Source organism: Anastrepha obliqua, chromosome 4 (assembly GCF_027943255.1).
Source record: "Anastrepha obliqua isolate idAnaObli1 chromosome 4, idAnaObli1_1.0, whole genome shotgun sequence".
In the NCBI taxonomy this organism is placed as follows: Eukaryota; Metazoa; Arthropoda; class Insecta; order Diptera; family Tephritidae; genus Anastrepha; species Anastrepha obliqua.
This window is the reverse complement of record NC_072895.1, coordinates 42,331,177-42,344,698: the sequence shown is the minus strand read 5'-3', so window position 1 is coordinate 42,344,698 and position 13,522 is coordinate 42,331,177. Positions and strand designations below refer to the sequence as shown.

Sequence of the window (13,522 nt, the reverse complement as noted above, 5' to 3'; positions counted from 1 at the left end):
AAAATGATAGCAGAGTAAAGCGTAAGCACTTTTTGACAAACTAAAAAATATATTTTTTCATGGAGTCGCTGTACTCATCTTTCTCGGTGTAAAATAAGTTTTCCGCTTTTCAACTGTTTTCTATACTTTACAACTATTTTTGATATGTGGTTCCGTAAAAAACCCAAAAAATAAATTTATTACTTTTCTTTTAATATGTCTTATTGATAATTAAACACAATTATTTCCCCCGTGAAACAATTTTTTTGCAACGCTTTATTAATTCATGCAGTAAAGGGTTAATGGCAGTTTTTAGTAAAAAAAATATTTTGATTGCAAAAAATACTAACATTTAAAGTTTATCGGAATATTTCCTTAAAATTTAAGTAGTTCTGGAAAACTTTTAGCAAATGAAAAATTCGATGAATTTTTTGGAAATTTATTTTTGAGTTTTTCGGAGTGACATTATTCGTAAAAAATAGTTTTATGACCCCTAACTATTCTAGCAACTTTATTAGTATTTATTAGTAAATAATGAAGAAAGTGAAACTCGGTGTTTACTAAAAATTTAAATAATGAAAAAATGGTTTAATTAAAAAAAAAAGACAATTTTTAACATTTTTTGGTTTCTACTAAAAATTTAAATAATTCAAAAATAGTTTAGTTAAAAAAAGTAAATGTTGAACATTTTTTTATTGACACTAATTAAAAACGCACTATGCCTTAGATAGACTATTTTCGACTTTTTTTTGTGTGAAAATTCTTATTGTTGTTTATCTATTTTAAATTAATTAATGCTTGGTCGAGCTACGTATTAAAAATTTCGGTTGAGAATTAGGATAGGAATTTGTTAGAATTATAAATTTTGGAATATTTCGAAAATATCAAACCGAAATAAGTTCAAACAATTTTTGATTTATTTTCACCTTAAAATTTTCAATTTTTTCATTAAATTTTTTTAAATTGTTAGAAGCGGCTTCTGGGTCATGTCGTTCGAAGAGATATATAAACGCTTTATGTTTAATTTGTTTTTGAATTATAGAATTTTGAAATATTTCGAAAAAACTTTTGATTTCTTTTTCAAATTAAAATTTTTCATTTTTTCATAAAATTTTTTAATTGCTACAAGCGGCTAGCCCATGCCGTTTCAAGTGATATAAACACTTGTAATGTATTTGTTGTGGCACCTACTGGTGGGAGCAGAGGAAAAGTAAGTCTTTTTTTGGGTTTGAAAGAGCAGATGGAGCAGAATTTAGGTTGACTTGGCGTGTCCAACTGGCGCCGGTTAGAAAGAAACGACAGGCGCAATTGGTGAAACTAGACGAAACGCGATAACCGCGCGTTAATTAAGAAAAAGAAGAGTAAAACCTACTTTTGAATTTTTTAGTCTTAACTAATTGCTCTGAATTTTAAATGCTTTTAAAAGCTGGCATGGTTTAAAGTTACACATTTAGTTACATACAAGTTCTAATAAAATAGTATTTAAAAAAAAATAATAATAAATAAATAAATAAGTGTACTCATTGATATTCAATTTTTTTAGCATGAAAAGTTCTTTTTCGAAGTTTAACTATTAAAGTTTGGGTTGACTCATTCATGCAGGGATTAACTATTTTCACAAAAAAATACAATATCTAAGTGAAGTTTCGTTTGAGTCCAAAAACTGTTAGTTGTTCCATTTGTTTCAGTAATTTTCTTTTTATTAATAAATAATTTTCTCGAAAATATGTACCCTGGATTTATGAATTTCTTAGAATTAACAAATATTAACAAGCATTTTGAAATGTAACACTCGATAATATGTACATACATATGTACATTAATGTATAACAGTACACAAATTTTAATAAATTTACATTTGCTTATAAATATTATACAAAACTGTTTCTGTGTGTTTCCACCTTACCAAATTATTATATATCTACAATGTCTACTAATTAGTAATTTCGCTTCGAAACTTACCAACGAGCCGCTTCCTCTCGACATACTATCTTACATATATTCCAGCATATAACGGATGAATCCGGAATAAACTGATGAGTACACTTATATGAGATGGAAGTGTCTGTTACTCGGTTGGCTTTCGCTATTCTGCAACCAAATGTGAGCACTCCCCTTCGGTAGTGGGAGTGTGGTGAAAATAGTAGAAATCACTCATTTTAATTACATACATACATTATGTGTATGTATGTGTCTATGTATATATGTATATCAAATGTAAATTTGCTTGCCACACTACAAAACTTTATTCATAAATATTAGTATAGACAATACGAGTAAGTAGGCAGTGTGAATTTACATTTTACGATTTTCAATTAATTTTTTACTGGCTAATATTTATGTATATATTTAAATAAAAAAAAATTTGCAAAATTAATCCTCATTTTTTGCGCCAATAGATTAGTAATTTTTTTTTTTTTTCTTTCATTTTATTTCTATTTTTGTTTTTGTAGAGTAGGCAGTTTCTATTTTGGTGTTACGTTTGTGTTTCTTCCACAATTTTATTCAGCAATTTGCTCGTGATTTCTCTTATTTCGTGCTTGGTTTCTACATCTACGTTTGCATACTTTTTCTTCGCTCAAATATCACATATAAGTCTTTTTTCATAAATTTGCTTAAATTAATTAACTTTTGGGATTCGCTTCAACCGTAACGGTGCATATCGTTTTATAACATTATCAATACTTAATTTTATTAACTGAATGTAGTTTTGTTTTTTTATATTTGTTTTTGTATTTATATTTGTATTTTAATTTTAGCTCGCATAAGAACGTCGCACGGGAACTGGCGGAGGAATTTTCGATTTTCGTATTGGTTGCTGTTGTTGTTGCGATTGCTGCTGTTGCGTTTCGCCAAAATGTATTGGTCCACTTTGGTGTTGCTTTGGCGACGGCGGCGATTGCTGTTGTACGCTAGTTGGTATACGCGTTGGCGGTATTTTTGGCGTCGCGCTTACACAGCTGCGCACAATCTCCGTTTTCATTTCCTATAGCACGAAAAAAGGTGAATAAAAAATGTATGTTACGTTTTAGTCATCAAAAAAAACATGACTTCCTCACCTTTTTCGGTGATAACGGCGCTGTGGGCGAGCTAGCCGGCGTTGTGACGCGCTTCCAACCGCTGCTTTTGCGCCACGAGTTAGCCGGTCGTTGCTGCAGTCGTTCTTGCAGCTTGTGCGCACTTGCAGAACCACGACTTACACCGCTACTGCCACTGCTGCTGCCACTGCCGCCAACTATGGCGCCATTAACGCTCTCGCTCCGCACCACACGCGGCGGTCTACCGTCGTTGCCGTTTACGGTTACACCGTTTCGTAGCAATCCATTGAGATTGTTGAGTTCGTTTTCCGTTTTGTGCATCATCGATTTGGATTTGACCATTAGATGCGCTGGTCCAGCAGCGACAGGTCTTCGCAGTTCCGTGCGTATTATCGCTTCAATGCATTCTTGTTCGTTCAGCTTTTGCAACGCCTCGGGTTCTAGTTGTATGTCTTCGATTTCGATATCACTGCTTTCATTGCCACACAATTGTGTGTCCATCTCCTCTTCTTCTTCAATGCTGTCTTCGACGATGCTGCCGTTCAGTTCGTGTTGCGTTGTCGTACAACGCGAGTGTTCGTCTGATTCGCTGGATGAGCAGCTGGTCACTTGCGCGCGTCCCGCTTCGCTTGGCGTCGGGCTGGGCGCTTTCAGTCGGTTGCCATTCAACGCTGGCTTGCAACGTAGACGCACGCGTCGATCAGAAAGACTAGACACTGCGTCTTCATCATCGTCATCCTCATCGTCTGTTTCGCCTTCGATGTAGGAGAAGAGACTACGCGCCGAGGCAGAACGTATATCCACTAACTTGTAGAATTCGTTGGTGAACTCAGTGCGTGCAATATCTTCATCCTCGGAGTAAACGATCTGTGAAAGTAAAAGAGCGTTTTAAATTTAAAAATTATTTGTCCACATAGATGCCCAAGTACATATATTAGAGGTTCACCTTTTGTTGCAGCAATTGTGAGATCGCTTCCGACTCAGAATCCGTTTCCGCTGTAGTCGATGTTAGGAAATCATTCGAATTCCATATCCAGTCATTTTCGCCATTTTGCCTAGAAAGGTTTGTCGTCAAGCGTGCACCACGCAAATGTTGGTGCTCATCATCCAGCGTGACGACGGGCAGCTCCTCTTGTGACATGCTCCAGTCTTCCATTTCAGTCGAACATGGTTCCGCCGGCAACAACCACTGCTCCGGCTCTTCGGGTAAATCTTCCAGATGCCCATTCGACGGCTGTGGTTGCCCACTGCTCATGGTACAGTAGCCTTCGTCACGCCCTTTGGCGGGACTAGCCGAAAGCGCTGCATTTTGCGCTTCCAAATCGCGTACTCGATTCTTAAGCATGGTGACCTCTTCGCGGAGTATGTCTTCAGCAACAATGGCATCCACTACCTTGCGCATGACATCGTCTAGACAGCGTTCGTAGTGACGTATGCTGCGTTTCAGTGTGTAATTTTCCTGTTGCATGGAACGTAAAAGTGTTTCTTGGTGGGTGATGCGGGTCTGGAAAAGGAAAGGTTGTCATTTAGCTGGGGAAGGCAAAAAACTTTCTTTTTTCTATTGATTGAGTCTAACTCCCTTAATCTACGAGTTCAAATGGAGAATTAATAAATTATTTCCATTTACTTTTCCAATTTATTACTTTCCATTTTCTTTCTTAATTTATTATTCGTCTACCTGTGAAAGTCTTGTATTGTAAATTAGGCGCAGTAAAGGGAAGCGGATTTAGCTACGCAAATATGATGCTACTTTGAACTAAGTAGGTAGAAAAATCCTTTCTCGATGAACAAAACAACACTTTATCAGGCTCTCATCAGAAGCTTGAACGATGGCAACATCAGATGAGGGACGCTTCATTTTGGAGTGTTTGAAAGAAAGAGTCTGCGCCAAATTTTTGTATCTTTGCACGTTGGCGACAGCGAGTATCGTAGGCAATGGAGCAATGAACTGTATAAGCTTTACGATAACATAGACTTAGAGCAGCGAATAAAAATTCAGCGTCTTCGTTGGCTAGGTCATTTAGTTTGAATAGATATAAACGCTCCGCTTTTCATAGTATTCGATGCGGTACCAGCTGGTGGTAGCAGAGGGAAGGCCTCCTCTGCGTTGGAAAGATCTGATGGAGAAAGCCTTGGCTTCGCTTGGTGTTTTTATCTGGCACCAGTTAGCACGAGAAAGAAACGATTGGCGCGCTTTGTTACTAAACCCTGCCCAAACAGCTTAAACGGTTATTGCGCCAATCAAGAAGAAGAAGAAGTATGGCAGTATTCTCGTAATGTCGGCTTATAATAAGGGCGCATATTTTCGGGAAATGAAAACAAAAAAGATTTTTGGTTTTATAAATTAAATTCATTAACAGCGATTTCATTAATAAAAATGAATTACAACAGAATTTGTTCTAGAAGTTATTTTCTATACTCACTTTTTATTGTAACTTTACCACAGTTAAAGCAACTTATTTTGCATTGAAATTACATTTTATGAAAAAGGTTATTTAAAATAGATTTTTTTAATGAAAATATTTCGTAGGTGCTAGTTTCAACATAAATTAGATATAGATATATCATTTATTTTAGCATCAACATTTCTTGACAGTGCTATTTGGGGGTCTAGTCAGTAATGCGATGCGAATGATAATTGCAATGTGAAAGGCAGAAAACGTCTACTTCACCTTGCTGGTAGTGTTGTGCATCTATATAAATTATGGAACAATAAAGCTCGAAATTTACTAAAGTTTTTAAGTACATTCCTAATACCATATACACCATAATAACTCAAATCAATGCTCTGATTCTTAAGTAAATGAAAGCGTGAAATAAAGCGTTTTTCAGTAAGAGCGCTCCAACTTTTTTTTTTTTAATAAAACACAAACGGTTTGACTTTTTTAACTAATTTTTTTTTTATTATCGAGTTTGAATATATACATTTAAGTATGAAGTTCGATTTATTTTGCATGACCACCGCGTGCACGTTTTACGAAGTCCAATTGTTGAACCCAATTTTCGACCACTCTTTTACATAAATCGGCCGAAATTCCAGCAATTTCGCGTTCAATATTGGCTCTGAGCTCACAAATCGTCACCGGCTTGTTACTGTAGACCAATGACTTCACATAACCCCAAAGAAAATAGTCTAGAGGCGTCAAATCACACGAGCGCGGCGGCCATTCGACCGGTCCATTTTTGGAAATAATGCGCTCATCGAACTTACTCTTCAACAAATCAATTGTAGCGTGTGCTGTGTGGCTTGTGGCCCCGTCCTGTTGAAACCACATGTCGTCTAAGTCCATACCATTCAATTGCGGCGAAAAATAATCGTTTATCATGTCGCGGTATCGATTTCCATTCACAGTAACGTGGCGATCGTTCTCGTCAACGAAAAAATATGGGCCAATTACGCCGCCGGCATGTAAACCGCACCAAACAGCGATTTTTTCGGGATGCAACGGTGCCTCATAAATCACGTGTGGATTGCTTTCTGCCCAGTAACGCATATTTTGCTTGTTGACAAAGCCATTGAGCCAAAAGTGAGCTTCATCACTGAAGATGATTTTTCGACTTTAAACTTTCTTAACAGAACACGCATTTTTATAATAAAATTCAATGATTAGCAAGCGTTGCTCAAGTGTGTAGCGTTCCATGATGAAATGTATACTAATGAAGTTTACAAATGACAAGCGGAAAATAAAAAATATTGCGTCGTTCGCCCTCCCTATCGGAAAAAAGTTGAAGCGCACCTATTGAAAAACGCCTTACAATATTCTAACAAATATGGTTTCTGTATGTAAATATAAGTATTTTGATAGTCTCATGACGTTTGTTTGACATGTGGAAAAAGGCGCTGAACTCATGTTAAAAAAAAGAGATATGGACTTCTCACTCTCTTATTTGCTGAACTAATTTACATTAAATATAAAATAAATATGCATATTTCTAAGTACTACACACATACATAGGAATGTTTGGTACGTTACGGTGTACCCCTAAAAACTGTTGGAGTTTCCCCATCGGAATTATAAGATTTATTATATTTTAAGACCTACGCCAGAAGCTTTAAAAAACTTTTGGGTATGCAAGTTTATAGCCAATTCAATTTCAGCACATGTTCAGAAGTCGCTTATGTGGCAGAGAATGCTCAACATCGTATGAAAAAAATTATAATTATAATTATAATTTATAAAATCAGGGCGATTTTTGAGCGACTTTATATTTTTTTATATTCAAATTCCCTAATCTGTACTGACGCCATAGCCGAATGGGTTGGTGCGTGATTACCATTCGGAATTCACAGAGAGGTCGTTGGTTCGAATTTCGGTGAAAGCAAAATTAATAAAAACATTTTTCTAATAGCGGTTGCCCCTCGGCAGGCAATGGCAAACCTCCGAGTGTATTTCTGCCATGAAAAAGCTCCTCATAAAAATATCTGCCGTTCGGAGTCGGCTTGAAACTGTAGGTCCCTCCATTTGTGGAACAACATCAAGACGCACACCACAAATAGGAGGAGGAGCTCTGCCATTCAACGAAAAAGGGTGTACGCGCCAATTATACATATGCATACCATCTGTACTGCATGCAAAATACAATATTATATTTTTTATATTAGTGATATATAATATTATGTATATTATATTTTACAAAAATATTAAGATTTACGTAAGCTAAACCCGTTTTAAAATACCTTAAAAAATGTAGTATTTTTAAAATAATTTTATAAAAATTTTTTTTTTCAGAACAGTTTAAGATTAAATCAAAATAATGAGATTTTAGCAGTACTTTCAAATCAGCCCAGTTCACGTACATCTTAATAATTTTCCGAAATATTTCTGCGCAAGTCTTAAAGTGTAATGAACTTTATAATTCCAATGGAAAATAATACCGTTTTATTTGGAGGGTGATGCACCCTAATGTACGTCTGCTAATAGATTGTTTTCAATAGTGCTAGGTATAATATTTAATTATGTTATTATCAAGTACCCACCTGCAACGTTTTGTGTCCCGGACAAGTTTGCTTTTGCTTTCGCTCTTTCGATTTTATCACACGATTCATGCTGCAGAGAAAATATAACAAATTTGTGATAATTATAGAAAAATATTTATTGATTCAATTAAAGCCACTTCCGAAGATAAAATCATTGTAAAATATATTTTATGCAAGGTGGCGCAAAATTAATCATCCAATTTTGGTTTTAAATAACTTTCTTAATAAATAAAAATAAATGATTTTGAGTGATGGAAATCTTTCTTTTGACCTTTACGCGCTCTATTGCTTGTCTGTTTGTCTATTTCATAAGCAGCTGTCTATTTCATAAGCGTCAATATGATTGACGTACGACGCCATTAGCAAAAATTATGAATGTTCCGATAGGGTGACTAATTTTGCGCCATCTTGTACTTTATTGGGGATGTTATGGTACTAAAAGAAAATATTAGTACTAAAAGAAGAAATAAAATCTAATTTTAAGAAATTGACTTTATTGAAAACAACGAGTGGTGGGATCACTGCTTTTTCATCGTTGAAATGAGATGTGAACTATCAGGTCATGAATTCAGATATGAAAGGTAAGCAAACGCTTAAGGGGAGCAGAGCGCTGTTCATTTATCTCTTCTCTCGTAAATATAACCTAATATATGAATTCTTAATGGTGAATTTACGTTCTCTGCCAGAAGGACAAAATATACCAAAAAACAAAAACTCCGCAAAATACAAAAAAAGCATGCACTGTATTTTAACTACACAAACAAAACTCATATAATATACATTGCGCTCGTTTTTTTCTGCTGTTCAATTTTTCTATTTCCCACTTATTTGCAAATCTATGGTGTGTGGTGGCTGTATGTATGTTTTAATAATGAATTTAGATGACAAGCAGGGGAAGTTTAGCGTAGAATAGATTGTAGTGGTAGCAGTACCACGTTCTAATAGAAATCGGTGTACGAAGGTTATGCTTATTTTGGCTTAGTAGGGTTTCTGTGCGTTTAGAATTGAAAACCAAATTTGTCTGAAGATTCCTCAGGTGGGTTCATTACTCTATTTTTCGTTCGCTATTCTCAAAATAAAGTTGGTTACATGTTTATAAGGCTATATTAATGTCATCTGCTATGTTTTCGCAAGATTCCGAGTCTCGCTAATTCATCGGACCAACAATTCTTCTCGATGTCACAATATCCATGAACCCGTGTTACATCTGGGCGAAATGTCTCAGTCATCTCCTTAAGAGATGTGCGTCACTTCAAGGCTACTTTGAAGGTTGTCGATTGCTTTGTGCGAAATTTTTTCGCCGACTAGTTGTCAGGGAAAATATAGATATGATTTCCCGGTATCGCACCACACTGTACCAGTGCATGACCTTAATAATGCAGGGGGAAATTGCTTTGAAATTATTCAAGGGCCTTTATAGTGCAGTCATAGGTATTGTATTAAAATCTGCAAAAAATGATTCGATTTTTATTTATTGTTATAGATCAGATGTCGGAAACGGTTACACCCAGCTCGGCGGTAATGCTTCAGGCAAACTTCAAAAATAAAATTATATTTTTTAATTAAGAATTTGTTTTTTTCTACAATTAATTAAACAATAAAAAAATTTCATATTTAGTTGTACCAATGAAGAAGAACATCAAAATCCTCCGTCTCAATGACAAAAATTACTTGGGAATTCAGCATATACATTTGAAAAACAGTTCACCCATAAATTCACATCTGATTGTTGTTACTAAGAAGCATACCTGAGCATCCTAGGACATGCCTGTTGCTAAATTCATTAACAAAGTAAGGCGCATTCCATTCCAAAGCTGGGTAAGAAACTAACGATCTCGTCTGTCATTCAGGGCTGACGAGTACTGAAGGGTTAGTATGAATACTAAAGTGGAATCAAATGCAAATGGGAATACGCTCGCGTTATGATAAGAATATTATATAATATTAAACTATAATCGACGTAATTTTCTCGCTATATTTAGAGCCTCTCAATCAGAGTGTAATCCATATTTTACCTATTATCGACTAATAGTTTAATTTAGTTTCCTACGCTGCGTACTCACAGCTTTTTAAATCCCATTTAATAATCTACTGGTTTTCACAAAAATAAATTACTTGACTTTTAAAATTTATTTAAGTCCTTAAGAGGTAACAAGCCAAATATGGTTGAAAGTTTTGCGCTGCACGCCCATTAAATTAACAAAATTATAAGTTGCCAAGCCTAAGGCAATAACATTTATACCACAAACATATTTACTTAGCACAGGCTGTGGATAATAAACCACATAAAACAGTAGTAAACTCCACAGAGTCTAAAAGATAGAGCTGATAATTTGGTTTGTAGGCATAAGTTTACAAGTACACTTACATGTCTACATACATATGAACCTTCATTTAACTGTAATAAATGCTACTGTGCTATTTGGGTATCCAAAAAATTTTAAATTGCCCTAAGGAGAGCCAGATAGAGCCAAAAAATATAGCTATCTACTTATATGGCAATATATGTATGCACATATGTAAGTATGTATTTATGCCTAGCTTTGCATGCGTGGCCATAGGCACATTGCACCTTTTTGCACAGTTAGTAGTTGTGCAATTTTCAAATTTTGTGGTTCCCGAATGTGGGAGCATATGGATATGGTACATACCTACATACATGCGTACACACTATACACTTCGTAAATAACCGTACAATGAACACTTGTATGATGAATTTTCTCATGTAATTACTTTGTACGAGTAGTTATGAGTTTGTGGAGCGCATGTGTATGTATCATAGGTACATGTGGTGGTGCCTAACCAATTTTGAGCAACCCTTAAGGGTGTTTCCCTGTTAGTAAGTGTTGTATTTACCAAAATAGGAGGTCAAATGAAGTCCTGAGGGCAACTAGGAAATTTGCATGTGAAGTATCAGGGGAATGTTGCTGAGTACAAATAGGTTGCATACGAATATAAGTACGTAGGTCAGCTGGGTAATTTGGCAATTTGAAAATTGGATACACATACTTATGTATGCACGCTAATAAGTGTGTTGGTGAAATTTTTGATTATTGTTCGTTGTAAAAAAGTTTGGCTAGATAATAGGTTTAGGGAGTTTCGAAGTAACACTTTTTCGTAACGAATTCGAAAAGCTTGCAAAAATTGCTGCGTATTAGCTTGGATGAAGGTGGTAACACCGCTTGGATGTAATATTTTAGACGCAATGCATGGAAATGAGCACAACGTGCACATTAATAAATATTGAAGGAAGTGACTAATTTTTGCATAAATTTGCAGGACCGCCTTAGAGTTTCACAAATGAAGAGTTCGCTTTAAGCCACTTTAGTTATTAAGTTATCCAAGTATTCAGGAATTATCGTAAATTTTCTGGAAAATTGGATATAGTAAACAGTAAGTCGAAAACATTTAAAAAAAACATTTAATAATTTTGAGATTGATCAAATGTGGAAAGTTTTGTCACATACTTTTCGGTTTTTTTGTGCATTTTTATAATTTTTTTTTGGTTTTTTAGGATGAAATATACTTAAAAAAATGTTTTTTTAACGTGATATTTTTATTCAAAATTTTTGGATTGTTTTGTTTGTTAGTGTCCTTCTTTAGGGTTTTCTCTTATTTTTTCATTATTAGCTGAAACCATCTTCAGTAATCTCTGAAAGTTTCATAGAAGGATTCCATTAATTTTGCGAGATATACTCAAATGCGTACAGCGAATCGGCGGAAAATCAGTGCTAACTTCTGCTCCGTTGCGGTAACGCATTGGATTGACGTTTGAGTAGTCTAAATGTTTATAAATTCGCGTCGCGCTTAACTGTGCTTTTTACCTTGCCAAGTTGAGATCTTTTATTTTCATGCTCACAGCGGATCTTGCCCGTCTCTAGTGGTGATGTTTTCTTCAGAGGCTTAAGCCAAAACACATTTTTACTTAAGACGCCTTGTGTTAGTTTGTGTGGGACAGACTATTTATATATTTTCTAGATATACTTCAAGTATATCTTCATGTGTATTCTAAAGAATGAATGTGGCTATCTTCTAAATTAGTTTCTAGTGTTATTGTATAGTTCGGAGGGAGCTCGGGTAGTTTAAGGATTCTATTAATGAAGTAACGTTGAAGTTTATTTACTTCATCAAACAAGGCATAACCCCAAACTTGCACTGCGTAAGTTTGTGTCGCTTCCATTTCGATTTTAATGAAATGAATGGCTTCGCTAAAAAATCGTTCCATGTGCAATTAATACTAGCGTTTGCTGAAGTATTTCAGGCTTCTGAGTGCTTGCCGATTTTTGTGTGAGAATGCCACCAAGATATTTATATTCTGCCACCAATTTAATTTCTTCACCTTGGCACCACCATTTTTCTGGCTGGGAAAGTCGTCTGCCTCTTCTAAAGACCATCATGCTCTCAACCAATAGTCCACCTTACAAATAGTTATGCAAATCATTTAGGTATAAAGTGAACAATAATGGCGACAACAGACATCCTTATTTCACACCAGTGTAGGTTTCAAAATAATCGGATACCTCTTTTCCCGTCCAAACCGCAGATCGAGTATTCTCGTAGGTATTTTCTATCAGGTTCGTTATCTTGCTAGATATTCCCATCTGTCGAAGTTATGAAACAATGAAAGTGTTGCCGCATATAAACAAAAAAAAGTTGTTCTTGCCGTGAAAGCAAATATTTATTTCGTTTTGTATATAAAGAGGTTTTTGTTGCTTGTGAAATATTTACATTATAAAATTAAGGGTTATTGAAGCGAAAGAGGGCATTTAATAGAACTTATGATAGTCGTGGACGGGATGAACGACTTCGAGATCGGAACGTACATTAATTTTTCAGGAAAACTTGGTTAAACCTGGCCTGTTCTTTAAATTTCAAGCTTTTACCGAAAATATAAGAGTGCATTTGAATTGACTCAATTAATTTAAAATTCACTATTTTTTTTGTATTTAATTTGATATAATATAATATAATAAAAAACCCCATCGATTCAAATTTGCGCGATTCAAAATTGTTCTTTTTCAAACAGTTGCCATTTGCGCCGGACTTGCCGTACGGCAAAAGTAGAGAGTTGCCAGCTTTGAGCATTTCGGCATGGCGGAATATCTATTTGCTGTTGCTGGCACATAATCTATTTAGCTGTCAGTCAAATTCGTTTCCGTAACGTACCCATTCGACGGTTCTATTACTAGGCAGATACACTGCATTTCTCACTGGTTCTTCGATGGTGTGCTAATCTCCTATTTCCAAGACCACGTATCCACTGGCTACCGCGCTAACGTTTTTTTTTCTTAAAATCAAACCATTAAATAAAATCATTAATAATAACAATAGATTGGCTCATATGCCCATAAAAGGCGTTTAAGTCAAGGCTCTTTCTATCGGTGGGTAGCGCACTCTGATCGTTGTCTCACAAATGGAGAAACCTGCAATTTAACGCTGCCTTCTATTGGCAGCTGGCAATTTTCAAGTAAAAATTTCACAAATATACTCGGATGGTTTAAACTGTTTGCAGAAGCCCAAACTCTGT

At 35.3% G+C, this 13,522-nt stretch overlaps 1 protein-coding gene across 3 annotated transcripts in view; it reads right to left on the bottom strand.

The window, feature by feature from the left end:
* Nucleotides 1-1,478: 1,478 nt before the first annotated feature.
* The window catches only part of LOC129244669 (uncharacterized), a 178,622-nt gene continuing 166,578 nt past the window's right edge, over nucleotides 1,479-13,522 (bottom strand). For 2 of the 3 annotated variants that reach the window (XM_054882437.1, XM_054882438.1), the window contains 4 exons: nucleotides 7,996-8,065; nucleotides 3,964-4,521; nucleotides 3,039-3,884; nucleotides 1,479-2,965 (listed from right to left, as the gene is read on the bottom strand). In XM_054882437.1, the coding sequence (XP_054738412.1) occupies nucleotides 2,735-2,965; nucleotides 3,039-3,884; nucleotides 3,964-4,521; nucleotides 7,996-8,065 (1,705 nt within the window). In that variant the 3' untranslated portion in view covers nucleotides 1,479-2,734. The remainder of the gene's footprint in view (nucleotides 2,966-3,038; nucleotides 3,885-3,963; nucleotides 4,522-7,995; nucleotides 8,066-13,522) is intronic. The other variant, XM_054882439.1, reaches the window with a different exon arrangement.